The sequence below is a fragment of the Aplidium turbinatum genome, chromosome 12 (genome assembly GCF_918807975.1).
Source record: "Aplidium turbinatum chromosome 12, kaAplTurb1.1, whole genome shotgun sequence".
Classification (NCBI taxonomy): Eukaryota; Metazoa; Chordata; class Ascidiacea; order Aplousobranchia; family Polyclinidae; genus Aplidium; species Aplidium turbinatum.
Genome location: NC_137483.1, coordinates 10091261 through 10117708, shown reverse-complemented (window position 1 = coordinate 10117708; position 26448 = coordinate 10091261). Strand labels below are relative to the sequence as shown.

At 36.3% G+C, this 26448-nt stretch overlaps 1 protein-coding gene across 1 annotated transcript; it reads left to right on the top strand.

Annotated features, from left to right (window-relative positions):
- Positions 1-284: 284 nt before the first annotated feature.
- On the top strand, positions 285-18215 carry LOC145780579 (ATP-binding cassette sub-family C member 10-like). Its single transcript, XM_082592205.1, has 23 exons — positions 285-1472; positions 2364-2585; positions 3317-3442; positions 3970-4049; positions 4557-4704; positions 4998-5175; positions 6117-6274; positions 6617-6783; positions 7094-7277; positions 8835-8965; positions 9088-9209; positions 9553-9729; positions 10104-10298; positions 10875-11056; positions 11634-11849; positions 12267-12400; positions 12602-12765; positions 13447-13592; positions 13684-13813; positions 13987-14134; positions 14492-14750; positions 16326-16438; positions 16679-18215. Exons 1-23 carry the CDS (start codon positions 285-287, stop codon positions 16830-16832), a joined length of 4722 nt encoding a protein of 1573 aa, XP_082448331.1. The 3' UTR covers positions 16833-18215.
- Positions 18216-26448: the final 8233 nt, after the last annotated feature.

Genomic DNA, 26448 nt, shown 5'->3' with positions numbered 1-26448 from the left:
ATGATATAGATTCAAATGAATCTGAATTCGGTATTTTGTATTGCCAATCCCTACTATGACCATGTCATTATGCAAGTTTCAATCCACATTCTTTGGCACAAAAATTGAGGTAGGCTAATGGAGCAGCAAGGCATATATACCGTAGTCTATTTTCAATTGATGTTTTATTTATTTGGTTTTAAGTTAATATTTTTGCTATTTCAGGGTTGCTTGTAACTTGAAACAAGCTGAGAAAAATACTATTTCTTTACTATTTTTTAAGCATTTCTTCAGAATCGTAAAAAATGGTATGCTCACCATCATTAACATGTTTTTGCGGACAGGACTTCTCAATATTCTGTGAACACATCCCTTCCTTTTCACCGTGTTTTGAATTATTCATATTTGTTCTTGGACCTTTCTTATTGTTAATTCTGATGAGCAGTTACTACATTGGACATTTACGACCACCAGATGTCAACATTCGAGTACCTTCAAGTTTCAAATTGAGACGAATGTGCATTGGAATCTCTTTGCTTCTCACAGTTGGTGCCTTATTAAATGATGCCATTTTATTCAAACTGAATATCACTGCTGTAATGATAGTTTCATACAGCATACGGTTGATTGCTTTGCTGGTACATTTTGTGTTTTTATGGCGTCTTGGTCTCATTCATTTTGAGTATACACGAGGGCCTGGCATTGTTACATTTTCTTGGATTTTGACCTTACCATTTTATGGAGTACGATTAGAAAACATTATAGTGGAACTCATCCATAAAAATGATAGTGCTAATACTGAAATCAACACAATTGTAAATTTGTGTTGTGTAGCTGGCATGGTGATCTGTCAAATTTCATACCTTATGTTTGTCATACAAGGAAACCCACATTACCGAACAGTTTCTTTGTTGTCACAAGATTTTAGCAGTACAGAAAACCTGGTAGCTGTTACCAATAATAACTCTGAAAGATACTGCAACATCACAGAAGTAGATTATCCGAATGAAGAACAAGAAAATGCTTGCCCTGTAGACAATGCCAATTTCTTGTCTAAATTATTCTTTTGTTGGGTCCAGCCACTGATGAGCAAAGGTGTCCGACGAATGTTGAACAGGGAAAGTTCAGTATATCTACTTCCTTCAGATTTGACCACTGAAAACTTATCTAGTAGGTTTTTAGATATATTTGAACAGGGGTTTGCATCTTCAGACATTCCATCAACTTCTGAAGTAAATTCTTCAAGTGTTCCTGAAAAGTCCAAACGAAGTTTACTTGTAACTATGCATAAAACATTTGGTAAAAAGTATTATCTGCTTGGATTGCTCAAGTTCTTCGGCGATGCACTGGGATTTGCAGGCCCGATTTTACTTAATAAATTAGTCAGCTTTGTTGAATCAGATGAACCAATAGCGAATGGATGTTATTATGCTGTTGCCCTGTTTGCTGCTACACTTGTTGGCTCATTGTTGATGACTCACTTTGACTATCAGGTAATCAGTTAAACCTACAGAGAATTTTTATTGTTAATGTAATTTACCAAACATGATTTTAGACTTTTTGTTGAAAGTGATTTATGACTATAGTATAAGCTGTCACGGCATGTAAAAAGACATAGGTGTTCATCACAAGTTACAAAATAAAAACAACTGATCATGTCAAGACTGTTTTTTAATAGTAGTTTGAAATCTTTAATTATTGAAATCTACAGGTAAGGCATATTCTTGTCCTCACTAGCACAATATGACATTTAAATATATATTAAAAGAAGAATGATAAAGCTTTGGGAAAGAGGTTGATTTGTTGTACCACAGACTTATAAAACAAAGTAACTTCAACGGGTTTAACATAGCTTTTTTACACAAAGACATATGTATAATTAAAATAAATTCCTGATGAGGACACAAGTACGTGTCAAAAACGTTTGAGTTGTATTTCTTTGTATATTAAAATATGTTAAACTTTTTGAAGTTATTTTGTTTTGTTTGTCTGTTGTAAGAAAAATATAAATACAACATAAAAACAGTGAGTTCGTTTCAGTGACTTCATATTGTTCCAAGAATGGCAAACAACTTTGCATGCTTTTAGTTTGAAAACTCTTCTATAGAGTTGCTTAAAGCAAAATAAATTTTATGTATAAATCAATGGGGGCATGTGTCAATGTATATTGATATGAATCAATAAGACATTTTAATAGGACTGGCAATGTCAGAAATATATTGAAGTTAAACGTCAGAACTACAAGAAGTTAAGTCTATTGTCTTCTGTAGAATTTTAAACTATTATATGGTAGTTTGTAAGTTTTTAATTACTCTTTCTAGTGGTTCTTTATTTCTCAACCATCTAATATTGGTTTAGTAATTATCTATGAATTCTATCTACAGGTCAACAAAATTGTCATAGCAATGAAGTCATCTTTGATTGGAAGCATCTATACAAAAACTATGCATTCTAAGCCTGTTGCTTTGACTGCTTACTCCACTGGAGAAATCACAAATTTTATGAGCACTGATGTTAACCGCGTTGTTAATTTTTGTCCCAGTTTTCACCAGTTTTGGAGTTTACCTTTTCAAGTTGTTGTCACATTAATTCTTCTGTATCAACAGGTTTGGGAATTTCTTTACATGTTCATCAAATAATAATTAATCTGTGTATCAATTTTTTTTTTTAAGTTACAATAGGTCCAAATTGCTTTTACAACTTAGCTGCATTGAAATTTGTTCAAAGTTTTTTTTGATACCTCAATGTTTTATTTGCCTTGAACAAGAAACATTTTCTTATCATATTACAGTAATATTGTTTTATAAATTTTGTTTATTTTAATCTGAAGTTAATTATCTTCATATATGTGGTCAATGCTGCAAACACAGGCAATTATTTGGTGCACAGTGCACACTTAAGCTTCAAAAATAACACTGCACTATTTCAAATCCATTTCCATGTATATACAATATTTGCAAAGAGTTCTTCTGGTTCAAAGTAATCTAACTAATTTGTGAAATGTGATACAAACTGCAGAACAGATAAAACTAAACAACGGCATGGACCATGGTATTTAATAAAATAATATACAGATAATAGGAACTAAAAGTTGTATACGTTTTCGGCTATACAATACGTTAGGCTTAGTCCTAGTTAAGCATCTGAACAACTGATATACAATACATGACTGCATAAGAATAAACTAAACAGGGCAAGCTAACCTGAGACAGCCCACATACAACAGCAATATACAACTCAAAAAGAAAATAGTAGTAGTCATGGCCTTTAGCAAAAAACAAATCGCTTTTAATTTGATTACCAAATGTTCATCTCAGTATGTTTTTTTTTTGCATAGGTAGGAGTGGTCTTTCTTGCTGCTTTGGGTCTAACACTGGTGATGATAGTTTTCAATCGCTACCTTGCCATCATGATAGGAAAGTATAACCGTGATTTGATGGAGCACAAAGATAGCAGGGTGAAGGTGGATCAAAGTATTTATGGGTTTTCTTCAAATATATATATATATATGTAATTTGCACAAAAAAACATTTTGATGCATATTTACTATTAAAGCTGTGTCATGTATGACGGTACTTCATATACCATAAATTTTTTTAGCTTTTCTATGCTGTATAATAGTTTTTCTGAAGATATGTTATATGCAAAATGAACAGCATTGTACAATGATGGTAATTAACGATTTATTTTATAATGATTTTATGTGTGCAATTTTACATCACCGTATGAAGCTTTAAATACAGTACAAAATTATCAATATATATATATTCTGTTGTTTTCCATTTATATCTACCCAGGTTTAACTTCAATCGTGGTTAAATGAGTTTATTTTAATAGTTGTTTTGTTTGGATAGAGATTTTCTTTTTTATTTGCATATTTATATTCTATTCTTTTTTTTATCTTATTCTGTCTAGTATATTGCGTGAAGATGGCATTGGCTGTGATCATCAGCTTTACAACATTTTTTCAATGTGTTATCTTATTTCTAGCTAATGACAGAGATTCTTCTGGGCATTCGAGTGATTAAGTTTAATGTTTGGGAGCAGTGCTTAATAGAAGAAATTAATGGGTGAGCTATTTCAATTGTATTAGCATAAGAATATGTAAACTAGGCTACCGGCTAAAAAAAGATACCGCAATTGGTATGGAAGCATAAGCCAGGACGAACGAAAAAATTTAACCGCTTTGAAATCTGGCTGAAGTTCTGAGCTAAGCCTAATCTGAAGTCTTTCAAAAACGCTGTTGAGAGCATTGTTTTCTCCATTTGATGTATAGAATTTCATCATGGAATTAAATCTTGGTAGTGATTACTTCACCAGCGTCACAAGACCAACAGTAATCCCTATATGATTATTATTTTTTGCACGGGCATTTATGTCTGATCGTCGTTGTTTGTTGTCGCGAAACTGCATTGGTTTAATCCAATTCAAGTTTTCGGAACATTGGTACGCTATCAATCAGGGGACGAGAAAGTGACGTGACTTGCAGCATAAAATTATGCACTTGACTGGTGAAATATGATTTAAAAAAATCATTTTTATGTAAAGTAATCGAAAAACTATTTCTTTATTTTTAGCATTAGAACGAAGGAGTTAAAAAGTCTACGAGGAATCAAGTATTTTGATGCGCTGTGCGTCTATCTATGGGCTACAACCCCTATTCTAATATCACTTCTTATCTTTTCAATTTATGCGTCAACTGGTCAGACGTTGACCGCAGCAAAGGTAATAATTGTCGAGTACAAAACAACAATACACTACTGTGCCGCTTAGTTTTAAACTATTTAACTAAAATATTTTTGATTGATTGTTCCCCTGTTATTGCATTAGCTTAATATTTAATTGTTTTTGAGTAATAATCTTAACAAGCAATACATTTTTTACTTGGCAAAATTGGGCTGTATCATTTATTTTAATGCGGTTTTCAGATTTTAAAGCGGAACTAGCCACATTCGTGCTTTTTGTTATACCTGATCGATAAAGTGGAATATAAACTATGTAGTTTTACTCTGTTCCAGGTGTTTACAGTCATCGCTTTAATAAACATGCTCATATCTCCTCTGAACGCATTTCCTTGGGTTATAAATGGCTTAATGGAAGCCTGGACCTCTTTGATCAGACTGGACAAGTTTATGGCTTTGCCAAACCTTGATCTCGATAAATACTATGATGCTCATGCAAGTTCTCAGGCCAATGGTTTGTTTTTGGCTTTTTACTGTATACTGTATATAATTTTACTGCTGCAGTTAATATAGGCATGCAAGCCGAATTGAAGCTTCATGTTTTTCATGGTAAAAATATTCCATACTTCTTCCTTACTGACAGCGAATGGTCTCGAAATCGAGATTGTTTAAACATTGAGATTGAAATTGGCCATCTTTCAGTTTAGTCCATAATCTCATTTTATTTAACCTTGAACGACGTTACGTATTATGTAGAATAAATTATCCCAAAGTTTCAACGTTATAAAACCTTGTTTGATGTTGCAATATGTAAACAACATGGATATAAAGGATTCGTTAGTGCAGCAAGCAATGGTTCAGCATGCTACATATAAGTTTCATTTCGTTTTAAGCGTGAAATAGTTCATGCCTATGTCATTTTCTTGTGTTTTGCCAAAATCTTAAATTCCATAGCATGTCTTGAAAGTGGAAAAAGCCCGCAAGCTTAAGTTACCGTGTCTAGTCAGTTGTGGACGTAAAAACTTAGTTTAATTATTGTTTTGTATTTTTCTCAAAGATTTTCCAGCGGCGTAGATGCAATATATATATATTGAATATTTCATTTATGCAGAGAAAACTTTCTTCAGAACTTTCAGTAGCTGATTAACGTGTGACTGAATGTGTTTTTTTTTAGCTATCTAAACACAGCGTGTGCTACTTCGTTATACATAAAAAATAAATTTTATGTATCTCAACGAACTTAGTGAACTATGATTTTTTTAATTGAATTTCTTTTAACATTAGAATTATATCATCAAACAAAAATATGTACGATTCTCATTGTAAATTACGCCATCAATCCTTCCCCAATTAACAAATCAGTCATTTTTTATATTGATTTTTTATGTCAATGTAAAAAAAAATAACTGATTTTCTGCCTGGGTTTTGTCCTGAGTCTTTTATCTTGGCTTGCAGATGTCGTGTTGAGGATTCAGGGTGCATCGTTTGCATGGAATGCCAACGTAGAGAATAATAACCTCATTCTTGGTTTGGATAAGTCAATGAAATCAACAGAAAATAGCTTGCAAGATAAAGACATGTTGCTGCAAGGCGTGTCTTTGAAAGTGAAGGCAGTAAGTTTCTTAGCGTTCCTTTTCCTGCAAAGTATTGGCTTCTATATGTTCCAGCAAAACCTGAAAACTTGTCATTTCAAGATAAAGATTACTCTAGTTCATATAGATGTTCATTATATGCTGTTGTAGTGTATCAACTAAATAGCGTAGGCTTGCAGCTTTGTGAGTAGCTTTGTATTTTTTTGCCACTACTTATCATATGTCATTGAATGAGCATTGTAGAAAAGCAATCATAGCTATTAGCTAGTATCTGAAAGCAGTTGACATGTATCACAGCAATCATCCAAATACGTCTCAAACCAACCTAAACTTCTAAAAACCTGTTTTCTTTTATGTTTCCAGGGTCAATTTATTGGAATTGTTGGCACTGTTGGCTCGGGAAAGAGTTCGCTTTTGTCGGCAATTTGTGCTGAAATGGAAAAAGTAAAGGGAAACATTTCTTTGCGGGATGCAGATAGTGGCGTAGCTCTTGTGTCTCAAGAACCTTGGCTGCAACATGCATCAGTGAAGTAAGATTGGCTTGAAAAATAAATTTGTGACCACGAAGATTATCAGCTGTCGAGAAGGCTGATGACTGATATTCATTGGCACTAAAAAAATTGTGTCAAATTTTAAACCATTTTTGCTTTGTTTAAATTTCCTCACAAAAAGTGTCTACTTTCCACCGTTATGGGAGGAGACATTTTCAATACTGTAGTGCATTCTGTTTTCTATGTGAATCGTTTGAAACATTCAAACACGGCCTCTCTATTTCTTAAGTGATACATTTTAAATGCTGCAAGCCATTGACATGTACGTCTTATTCACCACTACGTACAGAGACAACATTCTTTGGGGCCAGCCGTACGATCGAGAGTTTTACGAAGCTACTGTAGAGTGCTGTGCGTTGAATGAAGACTTCGCATCCTTACCTGCTGGTGATGCTACAGAGGTTGGGGAAAATGGTGTCACATTAAGTGGAGGTCAAAAGGCTAGGATATCGCTTGCTAGAGCTGTTTATCAGGTCAATGCACTTACTAACCTTTGGTGTATAACTGGTGTAGTTGACGCATTATCGCTACATATTCTAAGCAAAAGCAAACTCCTGAAAGCGGTCGTTGAATTTTCTCGCAAGAAAATGAATGAATGCTCGCCGATCACTCATTACTAGGGCCATTTTTATTTTGACCTAAAAAAAATGTTTTGACTTTATTTTGACCTAACCAAATTGCTTATTTTTAGAGGACACAGTTCTTCCTTGAATTTATACCAGTTACCCAAACATAATATTTTGTCGATTTCAGACCCATACGTAATATTTTTTCGAAAAGTCAAGGTGTTTTATGGATTATATAAAGTGCGTCGTATTTTTTGCGATAGACTTAGGTAGCCTGTTTTCTTTTGTCCTTGTGGAAAGGGCACTTTGCCTCGACTTTCTCCGCATGGTAAAATAAATTCATCAGCAAAATCTTGACAAACGTCTAAATCTGAAGACGATTTAGCTTGCTTAAGCATTTTTGTATTACAGAATGTCAGTAAGCTATTTCTGAAATCCAAACTGTTGATATTCGAAAAGACTACGTTTGTGAAGAGGAAGTGTTTTATAAGAATTATTTAAATACGTAACAATGAATAAACAATGGACAATTTGTGATAAAAGTTACTGCTGATCCAAGTGGGCATTGTGACATATTTCCTGCTTTTATGGGTAAATATGGTTTAATTGTGTCGCAGTTCCTGATTTACAATGCTTCCACGAGGATTTTGACAAAAATTACTCTCAAGAAACACAAAAAGTTTGTCAAACTCCATAACTTTTTGATAAATTTTGACTTTATTGTCAATTTTGACTTTATTTTGACCCACAAACTTCTTAGAAACAGCCCCCTAGGTGTTGAAAACAACTTTATTTTTTGATTTGTGGACAGACGAGGTCCTTAAAAAATTTGGCTTTATTGACATTTGCGGGCCCTACTCATTACTATACTCTTCGGGACAACAATAGTTGATTTCGCAATTATGACGCAATAATGATTCTAGCTTTTCACGCCGGCCTTTTTCTTGATAATACTATTTTGATTATTGAATTTTTTTTAAATGAATTTTTTTTAAATGCAAGTTGAATTGGTATGATTTCTGTGTGTCTGCGGCCAAAAATATGGCATTGTGAAACAACAGGCGCGGGCCATTCAAAAACGTATCGCTGGCCGGATTTTGGACACCACTAATCATGCTTTTATTTGCGACCATTGCGATAACATACAGAACACTGCTCTCACAAATGCGATACAACAGACGACAGAAAGCAGCGAAGTGACATATAGTCTTCGAGTCAGCTGCTCCCCTTAGTTTGGCTTGTCATTTAGTGTCTTTGCCGAGACACAGCCGCGTGCTCTGGAGCGGTGTCGAACCCACGTCCTTTCGAACATCGCGCAGACGTTCTCACCACTCGGCTATGCAGCCGACACCCTTGAAGTAGACCCATCATTTTTTTATTTAAATTTTTTGCACCTGTACACCTCCAGTTCAACGTTTCATCAATGATGTACCAATAAAATTAGCCGTGCAGTTTTAATTTTAGAAAAAAGATTTCTATCTTTTGGATGACCCTCTCTCCGCTGTGGACCAACATGTTGCTGAGCATTTGTATCAACATTGCATCGCTGGTATACTCAGGGAACATACACGAATTTTATGCACCCACCACACCAAGTAAGCTTTCGTCGAGTTTATTGTACACTATTTAAAACCGGATACAAAATTGCTTTTATTATGCAGAACATTGACAAATTTTTTCGCTGTAATTTACAATTTAATGAAAATTTGCGTTTAAGGTATCTAAGAAATGCAGATGTGGTAATTAAAATGGAAGATGGCAAGATTACAGCTGTTGGTGCCCTGAGTGAAATTTTGAAGATTGATTTCACTGCGGAAGATGAGACGTCAACCAACTTAAGTAAGTTGGATGTATTAATAGAATTTTATGTTTGGTCTGAGAAAGGTTCGTTTGAACCTTAATTCTGGAAGTTTTATTGAACCACTGGCAGTCCATCGAGCCGAGGCCGCCGATCGAGCTCGACAGAATGAAGAAGATTTATTTAAGTTCAGTTTCGCTGCAGGAATTCACAAAAGCAAGAAACTTTTTGTTAATGTTTTAGCAATAATGCTTGACAGCTTATATTTAAGCTTTCAATACGTCACACATGATCAAAGAGATATTTTGTTAACTTCGTTACGTTTTTCTTATATACGTTTTATCATAGATGATGTTGTTTTTGACGCTTTTCGTTGCTGTGCAGCTTCAAGCACGAAAGAAGAATCCATGAGTGACGAAACAAGGAAAGAAAATGCGGGGTTAATATCAGCCGAAGAAAAAGCTACTGGTACAGTGGCTTTGAATGTCTACAAGGCTTACTGGCTGGCCATCGGTGGTTGCCTCGCTTTCTCCATACTCACATTCGTTATTCTCATGCAAGGTTTGGCGTTTTTCAGCTTTACAAAATCTATTGGAGTTTTTTGTTACTGTGGTTTGGCAATGTTGATCCATTATCATCGAAGTTTCGTTCACAACGAGAGAGAGAAAGAGTATTTCTCCTGCTGGTGGGGTAGCGTGTGATGTGATAAAATTGTAATGAATGTCGAGGTGTGGTAAGGAATTTATTGACAAAGGGTAGGATGTCAGCTAAAGAACAACAATAATGATTTCAATTTTTACAACTGTTTATACCTTTTTTAATAAAGCTTGGTTATTTCTACACCGCTGTGCCACCGTGCTTTAACACTGCCTCACAGCAACACCAGAGAACTAGTTTCCAAATTTCAGCTAAACACCGTTTGTTTTGTTACCCAGGATCGAAAGTGGCGTCTGATTGGTGGCTTTCTTACTGGGTCAATTCAACATCCGGGAACGTTACTTTTGACGTAGCAAGAGAGTACGCCATCGGAACAACCTATTTCTACAATGCAAGCACATACATTAAGGAGCATTCCATACTAAGTGCTCCACTGATCATCCCAGATACGTCGTATACTTTCTTGCTCACTTGTAAGTGAAACCTAAATGCTGATTGTGAGTTATAGCCATCTGTGGCTTTTACGTTTACTTACAGTATAGTTTTTGAGACTGTATGTATTAGAAACGTTGTAAGAAGGACACCTTTTGCAATTTAAATTCAAAGGATTAAGATTATGTGAAAAGCAAATCTCGACAAAACCTAAACCTTGTAACTTTCTTATGTTTTTTCGATGCTGTGCCATACTCCCAGCTGTTAACTTTGAGCCTAAGGTTTTCACGATATTGTTTCCAGCCAATAAAATCCTTTCTTAAAATTAAATGAGACTGTTCACCACGCATTTAATTTAATAACATGATACACTTTTCTGGTGCAAACTGAGCTAAGCTATCAATTGAATTGAATTGTTTCGTCAATCAAACACTAGTGACTTCTTCAAGGGGTTAGATCAGGTAATGACTACCTGTCTAGCATGGCAATTTAACTCAGTTTACATCTCAAGAGCGTATCATGGTATTGAAAATCCGCCTTGTTCACATTATCATATCAACGTCTGCAGACAAAGCAAACAACACGGTTTTTTCTAGCTAGGTTTTGTTCACTTTCAGCTGGCGATGCTGCCTCGGTATCCATCTTCACATCTCACGACACTCGTTGGTATCTCCTGATATATGGGTTAATTGCCGCTTTTAACAGTCTCGTTACTCTCGTGCGTGCGTTTACCTTTGCCTATGGCGGGCTGCGTGCAGCAAAGGTGCTTCACAAGAATCTGCTGAACTCGATATTGCAGGTAGGCTTTCTTTATTGTGTGACGTTATTTATGACAGCTGTATTACGTAATATTTTAAGGCTCGGAGCAAAGCTGATGCCGAGAAATGTTTCAAAAGTTGGTGTTTGCTTAATAAGTAGCGTTGACAGGGGATCTCAGAGAGTATTTTTAACCGGTCCTGGGACTCCTGGGTAGCCTTAGAACCCCACAGCATTTCCAGGAGACCCAGGAACTTAAAGAAAAAACGCTTATTTCCTTTTCTTTGTATAATAGCAGTACTATATGTACTATAGTGTGTTTGCATCTAATTTGTTAAAAATGGTTTTCCAGGAAACTATTTTCTTTTTTGATTTTCGAGTATTTTGGTATTTTTTCATCCCTTGGAATAGTTTTTAAAAAGTATCTTGCTTTTTAGAAGTGTTTTGTTTGTGGGGGGGGGGGGGGTCCTAAGGATCTCATTTGCAGCCTCCCCACACCATTCTTTCATCGGTCCCGTGCTTACAAATATTACTTTTGTTAAATCATTTTCGGAAGTTTTTCTTAAACTGAAATTACTATTTCATGCTTTGACATAGCACATCTTTGCAATTTGTTTCAGGCTCCCATTTCGTTTTTCGATGTCACCCCGATCGGCCGCGTCATCAACCGGTTTTCCAGTGACATGTACACGATCGATGACTCACTGCCCTTCATGTTAAACATATTCCTGGCTCAGGCAGTTGGCCTTGTAGCCACTGTGGCAGTGACCTGTTATGGCTTGCCGTACTTTGCAATTTTGTTGGTGCCTTTGTCGATATTTTACTATTATACCCAGGTAAGTGTTATAAAAAATGACCAAGCTTTTTATGTAGAAATAATGAGAAAGGCAATATAACGCAAGAAAACAACTGCGCGCCCAGCAAACTGGTGCTAGAGAGAAGCAGTATTTAATCTTCGAAATCGCGATACACAACAAGATAACTTGATATAATTTAGACTCGTTGTACATTCTTTTTATGTACAATTACATCTTTGCAACGTTTCTTCAATTTAAACGTTGCTATATGTAGGTTCGCAAGCACATGAGAGTAACGAAAGTAGTTCAAAGTTCATTATATTCGACAGGTTTTTGTTAAAATCTTTAAATTTTTTGACGTTTTTAATATAATTTGGTCTGCTTTTAAGTTTGTGTTGATATTTTGCCAAGCATGAATCAAAAAAGTCTTGCTTCATCAAATCATTTTATTCCCAGCAATACTACCGGTACACTTCAAGGGAACTGAAAAGGTTAAGCAGCATCAGCCTGTCTCCAATATACGCTCATTTTACAGAGAGCTTACTAGGTCTGCCAACGATTCGAGCGTACAGACGTGCCAAAATGTTCAGGTCAGTGGTTTCTAAACTACCCAGAGTGCAAATTAGCCGTTTTTTACATTAATTTAACGTTTCCAGACGATTTGTATGTAAATAAGTAAGATTTTTCTGGGTATGTAAGATGCTCGTTTTTTTTCTTCCGATTTTTACATTCTCTCTACGAGGGCGACAATGCTGATTGAACATCACTTGTCATTACTTTTTGCTTTACAGAGAGCGTAACATTGAGTTGATTGACATCAACCAGCGGTGCAACTTTTCTACACTGGCAGCGCAACAATGGCTCGCTATTCGTCTGCAGATGACTGGCGTCGTCATGGTAACGGGGGTGGCATTCACGGCGGTGCTAGAGCAAGTATATAAAGAAAAATCGCCAGGTATGAAGCATAAGTTGTGTTGTATGACAACTAAAACGTGAGTAGCAATGTGTTTTCTAGCTATAATCCTGATAAACACCCAAATATTTCAGTGTTCTGCTTTTCCAATGTGTTTTGTAGCTAATACTGTTAGTTGTTGAAATAACTAATTATGCGAGATTAGAGAAGAAGCCTTGATAAAGTGTACTTTTTGATCAACGCAAAATGCGGCCCAGTTGGTTGTCTGCTATGTTATGTAGTTGAGAAGAATGGATTAATAAAAGTGTTTGAAACATGATTATCCTTCTTTACCCTTCCAACTTCATCTAGAACATATCTGTTGCGTTTATATTTCCCAGCTTCAGGTTTTATTTCTATCCGTTGTTTTCTTTTTTTATTTGATTCTCAGTTCAATAGGCTATAGCCCAAGCAAGGGCCAAAGGCATTTCTCGCTGGAGCAGTGTACTGTGCATAATCAAGAGAGAAATCAAGGCCTAGTCGAAGACGACATGCCTTTAAGTGGTTTTGTCAAAGACACAACCACATGCTCTTGGGCGGTGTCGAACCGGCGCCCTTTCGAACGTCGAACCAGAGCTCTTACAGCCGACATTTTACTCTAGTTCAGATAGACAAATTTCTGCGAGTTTGAAATTTCAATGAAATGTTACAAACTTTTCTAACTTGTTGCTCCGGCTGTTTTAGTATCCGCCGGGTTGGTTGGACTTGCGTTATCTTACGCCCTTTCCGTCACGTCTCAGCTATCTGGCGTCATTACGTCATTCACGGAAACCGAAAAGCAAATGGTGGCTGTAGAGAGGCAATCGTATTACATCAGAAACGTGCCCAAGGTGAGGCCAGTTTTGCTTTGTATTTACTTTATTATCTGTCAGCTGCTGATCTTTTAGTTAGTGTGTCAGCGGTTTGTTCTTTTCCTGCCAGGAAAGAATAACTCCTTATCACGAACTGCGAGCAGCATGGCCGTCAGGTGGCAGCATCGAGTTTCGTCACGTGAATCTACGTTACCGACCGAGCCTTCCACTCGCCATCGACGATATCTCATTCAAAATCGGTGAGCATATCATCTGCTGGTGCGATTTTCGAATTAAAGGCATGCCTCTTGCCGTAGAAGTGAATCGAATTTTTATACAAAGACCAAATCAGAGAAATCTTACGTTGGACGGTTCAGACTCAGGTAACGTTACTCTGACATTATCGCCAGCTTTGTCTTTTCTTGATTGACAGAAGCAGGCGAGAAAATCGGAGTAGTTGGTCGGACTGGAAGCGGGAAGTCGAGCTTGCTTCTTGTGCTTTTCGGGATGTTGCCCACTTCTGGAGGAGCTGTTTTTATTGACGGTGTCAGCATCAACAAAGTGCCTCTACCTACATTAAGGTATAGACATTATGGTTCTTTTTGTTGTAAACTATAGCAACACAATGTACTTACTTTGCTTAGTTAAGCCACGACAAGGTAGCAACGGATGGATCGAAGTTGTGTTTCGATGACTATCAAAAATTGCTTTGTGAATCTTTTCTTTTTGATTTACAAGAGGTTTATGTAAATAGATTTACAATCTTTTTAAACTAATACAAATTTTATTACGTTTTTTGTAACCTGTCGCTAAATATTACTCTAAAACTTCGCTTTGGGACGCTATGTTTATCGTAAGAGTGGTGAGCTGCGTAGTGGTAGAATAAGAAATCGTGGCAATCACTTCTCAATCCAGCTTAAAATCTCTTCAACTTGCAGGTCCAAAATGGCGATTATCCCACAAGATCCTTTCTTGTTCAACGGCCCCATCAGAAGCAACTTGGACCCGAGTGGCCAAGTGGGCGAAGGGCAAGACGTTGATGATAACCTTTGGTGGTCTCTAGAAAGCTGCGGATTGCGTGATGCTGTCACCAATATGGGAGGCCTTGATTCGGAGGCTGGGGAGAGAGGGCGAAGGCTATCTGTTGGCCAGAGACAGTTGCTTTGCCTGGCACGTGCCCTTCTCAGAGATGTGCAGGTGAACCCATTTACATGATCAGTGTTTTTTTAAGGTGTTTTGAGGGACCGAAACGGTCCCCCAAATTTCTCCAGCGGTTTCCCAAAATTTGGACTTGCAACTACTGTACAGTAGAAAAGTAATGGTTGTTTCTCACTATGTCTTGTCGATAATACGAATATAGCCTACGATCAATAGTTCACGTCCGGAAAAAAGAATAAGTGGAGGTACAGCTAACAGCTGAATCAAAGAGTTATTCACAAAAGAAGTGCACCTTCGATACTCGTCAATGTTTATTTCTGATTTATGGCGCATAATGATCAGTTTTTACGTGTGGAAACATAACAAGCAGAAGCCTGCCAGTAGCCTAATAAATAATTCGTTTAAGCAAATATGGCTATTTTTTGGTATTTAAATGAAACACTTGCGGTCTCTTAAAACTACTTAGCGGTCACCCAAACCAAACCTTAAAAAACCTGTACATGATACTAAATCAAGGGCTGTATCCAACTATCCATTTGGTTGCAAACTATGTTTTAGGTCAAGAATGTTTGGACAAACCATATTCATCTTCGTTTATCTTTATGTACTTTAAGTATGTTACTCTAACTGAAGTTGAAAATAGTCGCAGATCATCGAAAACTTGAAGATTGGCACCAGGGCTGTGGAGTTGGGCGAAAAATATACGACTCCTACTCCTTGGTTTATGACTGGCCGCCTCCGGCTTCAGTGTTGCCAGCTTTTTGAGGGTTGCCAGACTTTGTTTAATTATTATTGCTCTTTTTCATCATTTTTTTTTAAATTTAATTTTACAATTTATTGTGATCGAAATTGAAACAAAAAGTTTGAGAAAAATTGACAAGAACAAACACTTCTATTTACTGGTAGTTTTAGGTGCCATGCGGAGAACAAAAAACAATATTTTGAAAAAAAGATTGCAAATAAGATTTTTATAGTTCATCGTTTTGCATCAAGTCGGAATCGGCCTTTTTTAACACTCCGACTCTGGACACGCCAAAATCCCTCCGGCTCTGCAGCCTTGACTGGCTCATCATTATTCTTTCGAGGTTAGCACAGACACACCTAGCTCGAAACTTGAGTATAATCTCTGTCTCATCAATGCCATCATAAACATAATCACTTTACTAAGTGACAAAGATCTCTTAAAGGTTGTCGAAGCATTGCGATTGATACATTCAGCGCATGGAATCGGCTGATTTGCCCCAGGTATGAGGCGGCTGTGAGCATATCCCCACAAGCATAGATTGTATATTTCTAATGTGACTGCAAATGCTAGTTTCTTCGGTTCGTCTCAGACAGCGTTTTTGCATTTGGTCCCTTCTTCAAGGTTTTAAGAAAGTACATTTTTTTAAAGATTTAGTTTAAATGGACAGGAAGGCAAGGTAGGCCAATCTTCGTGTCTACCTTCAAGCATGGTTGTAAGTGTCTTGCCAAAGACACAACCGCATGCTCTTGAGCGGTGTCGAACCGGCGCCCTTTCGAACGTCATTCCAGCAACAGCAAATATTAAATATTTTTGTTGCAGATTGTGTGCCTGGATGAAGCAACCGCGAACATTAAATATTTTTGTTGCAGATTGTGTGCCTGGATGAAGCAACCGCGAACATTGACAAAGAATCCGATGCTTTGCTGCAAAGAACTTTAAAGCAGCACTTCTCCCGTTGTACCGTCATCACCATCGCTCATCGGTAACATAAATAGTAGAAGAGAAACAGTGATTTGGTACAGAGCGGCGGCTATAGCTGACCAGTTACTTCCATGCTTAAATAAATGTATTATGCTTCATACGTGCAATCACGTTTGAAAATTTGAAAAACTGATGTTACAAAAAGTTCTTGGACCTTAAAACTTAAAGGTTGGTTTGCAAAATTCTTGATGGTGTTCCAAAATTCTGAAACCACGAAAAGAAACTGTCTTCTACCTTTCAGCATCGAGACTGTGCTGGACAGCGACCGGGTGCTGGTAATGGACGGTGGAAAAGTGGCGGAGTTTGATTCACCAAAAGAACTTCTCATTAACGAGAATGGCTTGTTCAGCCAACTTGTGAGAAGGTCGGGCTGTCTGGATTCTTCAAACGCATGATGCTTGTTACATGTGATGTCCTCTGAGACACCAAATCTTTAACTTTTTAAACCCTTGACGCTTATGCATTTGAGCAGCCGATCAACCACTCTTGCAAGTGGAGACACGGAAGTCCTGCACCAATCTGGCTACTACCGTTATTTTTAGTTGATTATTTTATTCTAGCTGGAAATGTTCATATTCATTTTTGATTTGACGCGTTGCTGCATTAACTACTGAAGCGTGTGACTTATTTAACGTCTTATATGAACAAGTTGCGATGAAAGCTGTTCTCCTTTAATAGACTGCGTGAGGTTGTGCGGCTCTTTGCCTTTGCTTGGGTCACACACTCGTGTGATGTATGTGTTGACTTGAACTGCTCAGCACTACTCAGCCAGAAAATCACGTTTGCAGACATTTAATCAACGTAAAACGACTGATGTGCTGGCTGCAATCTACAAGTCGGTGCTTGATAAAAATATGTTTCTTCAGTTATGTTGAGAAGCGAAGCAATTTATTTCTTTTGTTGAAATTACTTTCGTCTTGAGTCAAAGGCTTCATATCTACGCTAGTACAAAAGTCGCTCGATACATTTGTTTATACGTGTTGTACATATGAAGTACGTATGTTGCGGTTTGTGGACATGTCCTTTGCAAGCGTTGATGGATATTATGACGTGTGTGCTTGTCACGTGGTGTGTTCTGATGAGTTCAGGTTGTCTTTCGTAAATGTCCGAGTTGAAACAAATTTTTCCATAACACTCTTTTTCAAATCTTTTATGGTTGTTCATTCAACTCGTATTATTTCACAATTTCACCTGCTGACAAGAATGAACTTGTTTTGGTTTAAATTTCAAGGCCTAGTTTTGATTAACAATTAAATTAAGGGTTTTTTATTATTTATTGTCTTATGCGTAATTCTATCCAACTTTGTTTTTAATTCCTTACCAAAAAAAACAACCTGAGTTTTGCAAGCTACAAAAGCGGTAGCTGTATTCAAATAATCAAATTGTTGTATTAAATGTATTTTTCTTTTTGTTAATGAAATATTGTTTCATGAAATTGCATTTCATCTACTGTGTTAACACTGTTATGTTTTAACACTGTTCTATAACACCAGCGAAAGTTGTCCTTATTGCACTGAGCCAACGTTCACTGAATGTAAAAGACAGCTTTTCTTTAAATAGGAACTTATTATTATCAAACAAACGTTACACGAACGCCTATTAGTTACACGATATGATGCTGTTTAAATGAAATTATAATAATATTTTATTTACTAAGTTTTCCTAAAATATGCTATATTTACTATTTAGGTTACTTTGCAACAGTATTTATGCATTTATTTCTGGTTGTTTTGACGCAAGTTTTCGGCGTGCAATATTATGTGTAGATTAAACGAACCACATCCTACAATGGACTCGGCGTGTTTCGCATCAGGCATGGAAAAACTTAAATTTATACTTCCAAGTGTGCGCAGCACGTTCCCAAAGAGGAGTTTTTTTAATTTGGAAAGTGGGCTTCATAAGCATCTGCATAGGTACTAGGTAGGCTAGCCTAATTAGGTATCTGCCTTGGTGCTGTATGTGTATACTGTATAGATTAGATAATGAAATGTTTGGTTGAGATGACCGAAAATCGGAGCTATATCGGTCTTGTTTAAGCTTTGGATGCGATTGGAAGTGTTTGTTTATCAATCAATCAATCGCACTATCATATTTATCAATCGCACTATCAATCAATGGTTTACTTGCCAGAAACAGGAACAGTACATGGTCGAAACTTACAAGTTGCATAGCCTACTGCAAAAGTAGCAGTTGACTTTAGAGCTTTTTTTGACGTTTGACCGAATCTAGGCCTACAATTTTTTAAAAGTTTGACACCGTTCGCCGTTTCTCAATACACAATTAAGAAGCGCACACTCAGCTTAGTTTCAACATCCATTATCAAATAATTACTTGATGGTCCGACAAAACAGCAGAAAGGTCGCATCCTTCATGTGAACTTTGATTAATTATTTCTTGCACTTTAATTGTTTTTAATATATAACCATACGCAGTAGGCTATTAAGGCAATAGTGGAGTCTTAAAACCAAGTCAGTCAGACCACATACTGCCCTATGTGAAATTAGTATAATCGGCAAAACCTCTACCCTGCAGTCTACACTCTGCATCTTAAGTATGTTTTAGACTTTTTTTGGTAGGCTAACTGGAGAGCAGAGATTTTTGATTCATTGTGACTTGACCTCTCTACATCTCACATTTTAAAAATCATCGTGCATTAAAAAGTTTTGTTGTAGAGCTGGAGTTTTTCAACTTTTTTACAATGCTAAACTAAACAAGATCACAGCAGGCTCTGCTAATTTTCCACTAAGAATTCTTTCACGGTTTGTGATCTTGTTAAAACTTGAGAACTGATAAAGTTTAAATCAGATTAATAGTTACAGTTAAAAAAAGCACCGGAAACGAGACTCTGTTGGTAAAATGTCCCCTTGCGGTGTAGGAAAAGATAGTTTCAGTTGATTCTCATAAACTTGTGTTTTTCTTTTTATTTGTGTGGATCTACTGATCTTCAAAGTTGTTCAGATATGATGTTAAATCGATCAGAAATGCAAAGGTACCACTCCGTTTTTGTTTGTTATATCCTGCAGACCTGCACCATTGGTGTTGTTACGTTCAAGGAATGTTGATGTTTCTTATTGGAGCATATCGTTTTTGGATTAATGCTCTAACTTACGTTTTAAGAGTTCGGAAAATCAACATTGGTCTAGTCATCCAGACAACGTAAAATTAACAACCTCCACCACTATTTCCACGACATCTTTTAAACTTGATAGCTTTTGGTACAATCATGGGCTGTATCCAAGGGGGGGGGGGGGTGAGGGGGTGATAACCCCCCACTTATTGGAGTGGTTTGGAATGACTAAGACGATTTTAGCCCACTGTCTAAAGTGGATAGAGCCCCTGGGTACAATGCTTTCTGGGAAACATGACACTGTAATTTCACAATTCTGTTTCGACTTGGTCTTCCATGTTTAAAGTAAAAACACAAAAACTGATGCTCCTTCTTTTGTTGTTGCCATCATAGCATTATTGTTATTGATAAAATCATATTTTCCCAATATTATACCACTAGGTGGGCAATATAATTAGTAATTTTTAAAAAGGCTGTGGGGCAGATGATTTTGCTTGGGGTCCGGACTTGACCTTCAGATCAAAGGTTACCGACCCTGGTTATAATGATTGTGTTACCACTTTATGAAAGATCTACCATCAAATTTTACATGTTGTTGAATGCGGTGAAATTATGATGTCGTTAGCGTTGAATCACCTGTTATAAGGTTTCTGTTTATCAAAGTGTCAAAGTCCGTTAAAATTTAGTATACCGGTATTGAGTTTTCCTTGATGTGAAGCCTGTTATAGCCTACTGGTGTAGGTTATCTGCGATGAAAATGTGGTTGTAAATGCCTAATTTGATTTCTAACTCAAAAATCCAACTTATAAAAATTCTACTTTCAACTTATTGTTGATTTACCGCACTCAATTTGGCGTAACTTGTAGTGATGCATCCAAACTTTTTTTCAATAATTTTTAACGTAGGCTATGCCTCTGACAAAGAAATATGACACTTTATACAGTTTTTGAAAAGGCACTATCTGCAGAAATGTCAGAAAAATGGAATCACATGTTTTTGGACAAAAAACTTCTCCTCATGCATCATTTCATCTAAAAAATCATGTAGTTTTTATCTTTTTGGCAGGTCATTGTCAGTAAGGTTTCATACAGGCCTAGTATCAACGTGATAAATTGCACAATTTAATGACAAAATGTGAGCTAAAGTGACAATTATGATATCAGAAACGTACAAGACAAAATTATCGATAATGACCGCAGGCAAAAGCGATACTGCCTACCTCGTTGTCTATCTTGTATTTTTCGACAAGAAAACATTGATAGTTTCAATCGCTTGTGTAAAACACCGCTATCCAATTTGAGATAAGCATCGAAAGAACGCTTTTGTCTTGTTAGTTTTAAAAAGGGATGGTTTGCAAAAAGTTTCCAGCTGGTTTCTCAGCTTCAAAATCATGAAAGCTGTGTTTCAACGTTCGGTCGCAATTTATGTTATTGTACAGACAGTGGTTTGTCAATCTGTGTATAAGATTGAAAGAGTAGCAATTTAGCTGTTGTGCCAACGATTGGTTGTTTTTCCATCTCTCAACAACGTAATGATGTTGATGAAAGAGCATAAACTGCATAAGTTTTTGTGCAAACCGAAAGGAAATTTAATTTTTAGTTTATTGGTCGAGTACGAGCCAGGCACAGACATTTGCAAGGACAAATTAGATGGTACGGACAAGCAAAGCAAAATCTGGCCCACTCACTAAAATCTTTAATGTGAATTTTGTAGTTTTGACAATGTCTGTTTAAAACCAAAATACGTCGAAATACTTCTTTATTTTTTTCACTTCATTGCAAAATGTTTTGTCTTGGTTTCGTTTTTTTTTTTTTGTGAATTCAAAACGAAACCATTTGCCAATTATTGTTCAGGCTAAGGAGCATTCAGCAGAAAAATGATTGTCGTTTTGTTTCAATGCGATAGCTATTTGTTGGTTTGATTTCTTTTCGTCTGTTTCTAATTCAATTCTAGACATTGAGCCAATGTGAAAAAAGCGAATTTTGATAGCTGGGTGTACATTTGATCACTAAAATTAGTGATTTATGCTAAGGCGTTTTGGTGAACAGATTTTTCAAGTTCTAAAGTGTATCACAGGAAAATAAGCTTATTGGCACAGATTATAAGATTTGTTCATTTTTACAGACAAAGTGCCAGTTCCAAAATTGTACTAATTTGGTATATAAAACACATAATTAACTCCTGGTTATTTAAAAAAAACTTTCGAGACGGTAGACAAGACTAGCCATCAACTTAAAGTAAGTGAATGGTTGTTCAAAAACCTGTTTGATTAGCCATTCAGAAGCATGGTCATTATTCAATGCTATGAAATACACTTTGGCATACTAAATTTGCTTTGAGGCCAAAACTATAATTGGATGAAAGAATTTCTAACAGTCGAAAAAGCTCTTGAGACTTTTCTGGTTTGTCCGACCAGTTATCAAAGCAATTAAAGTTAAAAAGCACAGGCTCAGAAAATTTAGCCAGGCGTCGAGAAGCTCCTCATAAGAGGTTACAATTATTTTTTAGAGTTTTTTGCAGATTTTGTTCGCCTTAAAAAATCTTGTGATCACTTGCTGGTATCACAGATTGTAGCTGATAGCCTGTTTCTTTTGTCCAAAAGAAGTGAATAATAATAATGAATTTTTGCTCACGGTAGCCTACATTGCAGTACAAGGCAGACAATAATTGCAGAACAGCTCAGTAGGGGCACATCGGAATGCATTAAAATGAAAACAATTAAAATAAAGTTTCACGTTTTTCTTCGCTTTTATTGCCTGTATATTCTCCGAGAGTGCATTTAATTCGTGAATTTGTATCGTGTTGTGCTCGCAATGCTTAGCCAATCAACTAGTGTAACATGGTAACCAAACGTAGGCAAGCAGAGTAAATGGCAATCGCAAATCTGGCGCTGTTGCAAAGCTTTGTATTTGTATATCTTTTAATTGTTTGTCCCAACCGTGAGTGTATCAGCAGTTAGCCTAACATTAAGGCCATCATTTTGTATATACTATGATAAAGATTTTGCTTTCGTAAGCCTGCACTTCTACTGTAATAAATACTGCGTGTTTACACTTCAGATAGCTTGTGAAGTAATTAAATAAACTTGTGTTTTAATAATAAATAAACATCCACTTAAAGTTTCTCTTACCTTTATTCAAGCTTCCCAACGTTGTAGAGCACTTGCGCAGTCGCAGTTGACCGTGAGACCTCTCGTTGAGTCGTCTGTGACTGTAATATAATTGAACAAGTACTGTGATACAGGTAATAATGCGCTAATGTTTGTGATACACTTGTCGTAACGTCACACACGCTTCAAGGGTAAAGAGAGTGACCTCCACAACTACGATTAAGTTCTTGCGGTAGAGTAAAAAGAAAAATAAGGTCTCTGTGGAAATATCACTTTTAAAACACGATGGTGCAATCGACCAAACCCAAAGTTGTAATTAGGTGGTAAACCATACCCTGCAAAGTAAATTAAAACGCCAAGATCATTACTTAGCTTTCCAATTTTTTAAAGCTGAATTGTGTTTGAGGTAGCAATCTTCGTGCGCCATGCTATTACCAAAAGACAATTCAGATAGGTTCTTGCAAGAAACGTGGTTCATTTTTGAAATCCACACAGCGCCGTATTTGTGTTTAGTAGAATGTCTTTTGCTTCAAAATGGGTAAAGCATTTTTGGCGCTTGAATGATCAGTTAGCAGCCGTTTGGAGGTTGATTAGTTGTTATAACTTTTGTTCAAAAATTTGTATGACTTGGTACAGGATGCGATAGATATGTTAAAGGATGTATATCTATCAAATATACAATAATTGGTTGCAGTAACCAGTAGCGTAGCCAGGAATTTTGAAAGGAGGGGGTTTGACGACCCAGCGGCCGGGGGTCTGGGGGGCCTCCACCAGAAAATTTTGAAAAATTACTTTGAATTTGGTGCATTCTGATAGCATTTTCAACAAAACTGTGGGTATGAATATTCCTGTAAAATGGTGCTGTCCGGTGGCATAGCAAAAGGATAAGATCATGTTTTCTTCGGCATTTTTCGGAAATAAAGCTTAGTCTCTATGTTTTCTTGTTGCTAATTCTTGGCTGAGATGTTTGGTATTGGCAAAACTCGCTCTTTTAATGCAGTATTGTTTAAAATTAGGCAACTTTTTTTTAGACTGAAAGCATCATTCTCAATATCGTGACGTCACACGCGTGCCAAAGGGGGGGTTGTAACCCCCAACCTCCCCCCCCCCCCCCTTGGCTACGCCACTGGCAGTAACAACTGTTTGATTTTTACAAGCCTGCCAAAAGTAAATTAGCAGCACTTTAAAGTTTGTGTAGTAGCCATAGGCTGTGTCAAAGTGCGAAAAAATGGTTGTATTACTAGAATACTCTTGTAGCCTAAGCTAACTGATGATGATGTTCACCTTTCCTTTTCAAAGATGGCGAACAACCAAGATTTGCTTAGTGCTTGGTCGTGCATGTGTGCCAAGTTATCAGACATGCCTTAAAAATAAAGTATCCGTGTTTATAGAACGCCACAACTCTACACAAATAACTTGTCCTTTCTCTGTCACCAAATCAACCTTTTTTTACATTGGTTCAGCGTCAATAGACATCAAACCAATGAAAAACGACTGATTTTTCAGCTGGGTTAATCTTATATGCAGCATTCATATATTCGCTGAAAACTTATCCTTATCAAGATTTTAAAACGTCTTTCTCCAGTTCTACATATTTAAAATATAAATTTGACGGTTGTTTCTTTTTTACCGAGAAGAAACAGAGATGTTCCAAAAAGTGGTTTCCTTTCTCGTAATGCAACACCATAGAGGCACAATTAAATCAATTAAAAACAAGTTAAAAAGATGAATTATTAAGTAGCTTATGACAAAAAAGATTTTGCTTTTGCTTGTTAAAAAAGCAGTTGCAACTCAGAAAAACCTTTTTTGTTGCCAATAAAATCAAAAATTAACAGTGAAAAGAGGTTTCAGACTTGCAGATTTTCAAAACTTTATGTTGAAAACGTGTTTTCTCAGAGAAAAGGTATCATATGTGGTGGTTGTGGATGTACAAATGAACAATAGTTTACATCTCAATTTGTCTTTTTAATTGACAAAGTCAAGGGAGCTTTGAAAGTTATGCTGTTTTCAAGTCAAGAACATACCTCCAGGAAATACATTCGTAGATTTCAGAAGCGATAAATATTTTGTCAGCTTGTTTACAAGACTTTATAAAGTGGAAACAATAAAATAAAAGTAATGCCAAGTGAAAGCACGGGTGTGTTGCCAATTTATTTTAAGCTAAAAATATATAAACTTTCCAAATTTAGGCGGGTAGGCCTATGTGCGTTATTGTAATCTACTAAAGCATTTTTTATCACAACTCCAAAATTGTTTTTCATTTACCATTCCAATATTTTTTTAATTCTATTTATATCACAGTAGGCCATGAAACAAAATTCAACATGTGATACCTCCTTGAGAGGTTAAAACGTGTAAACCTTTTATTTTTATTCATTTCTGCTTTTAAATTTGTACTCCTCTTTTGCTCTTTGTTATCGAAGCCTATATCTGTTGTTGTGTTCAAATCATAGGAGAAGATTCGTGTATGCGGTGAAAAGAAAGCAATACTAAGAGAACAGCAACTTGCATAGAAATTAGTGACATTTTATATTTGTTTCGATTCTTGCTTAAGAAACTCTCTTTTGAACACATCGAGCTTTCTACGATTTCTATTATTCGATTATTTCAGCAAAAGGATTTAGTATTTTTTTTAAAGTCAATGTGAAATTATAAGTAAGGATTGTCGGCAACTTGTTTGTTCCTCCTGGACCATTTTAGAGAGAGGTTGAGCTTGGGTGCCAATGACGACGTTGGTTCAAATTAGGCTTGCGAAATCTAGAAGTCATAAACATTTTACTGATATGTCCTATATCTACAGCACATTGAAATACACTTGATTTAAATGCGGCCGAAAAATTCAGACAATCATGCTAAAGTCGATTTTAAAACTACACGATATGCTGAACGCTGTGTATCAGCTGCTTGAAAATTATTCTTAAAACTTTGTCTAATTACTGTACAGACACTGTATATTAGGTTCAATTCCAACCATGGTAAATATAAAAATATGTAACTTATTATTTTTTCTGTTTTTCTGTGCTGTTTTTGCTGAAGGAATATTACGAGACAGAAGAAGTGAGTTAGGTAAGTTTTTCTTTCGCTTGATGTATAACAAGTATAGAAATTTATTATCATTCTTTTGTGCGTGCATAAAACCTTGCAAACTCAATGAAACACATGAACGAAGTAAAGTACAGGAAGCAGCCGGATTCAGTTGAAAGTATCGGTCAACTGCAAATGTTCTCTTCAAAAGATAGACGTCATTTCACAAAAGCTAAAGAAGTCATGTTTACATCAAAAAATACTTTAGATAGATTTTCTCAAAAAGTCTGGCATTCATCTTGATTTGCAACTGGTGAAATATTTATATGGTGCAGTTAGGACACAGAATTTTCAAATTATTTCCATACTGCAAGAGACGGACCAATTGTTCGTCATGTTGGCATTATTGCAGATAGTGTTCATTGTGTGTTGATGTGTAATAACTGGTGTATAGCATAGCCTCGTAGGCTACCCTACTACAGTTTTTGAAACATTTCCGTATATTTTTTTAGATTCTTCATCCATAGTTACAAAGGATCATGTATTCAACACAGCAGGTATGGAAATTTCTATTCTAACTACCAAACTAAAAAGGTTGTTTAGCAATAGGTTACTATGTTTGGAGAAATAGTCATGTAAAAGGTTATTTAATTTTTCTCTACATCAGTTGTTTGTACTTAATTGTACTGTGCTTTCAAACTGTAGCCTACTTAGACTGTTAGGCCTACTATGAAACAGTAAGCTACTTGTGCTGTACTTAGACTGCACATTCAAAACTTTGCATCATTTTCTGACTCTGTCCACAATACGT

Excerpts from the sequence above, each read along its gene's own strand:
- LOC145780579 (XM_082592205.1), top strand. The coding sequence starts at position 285 with ATGGTATGCTCACCATCATTAACATGTTTTTGCGGACAGGACTTCTCA. Across the intron at positions 5,176-6,116 it reads TGCAAGTTCTCAGGCCAATG|ATGTCGTGTTGAGGATTCAG; the intron begins GTTTGTTTTTGG and ends CTTGGCTTGCAG. Across the intron at positions 13,593-13,683 it reads ACATCAGAAACGTGCCCAAG|GAAAGAATAACTCCTTATCA; the intron begins GTGAGGCCAGTT and ends TTTTCCTGCCAG.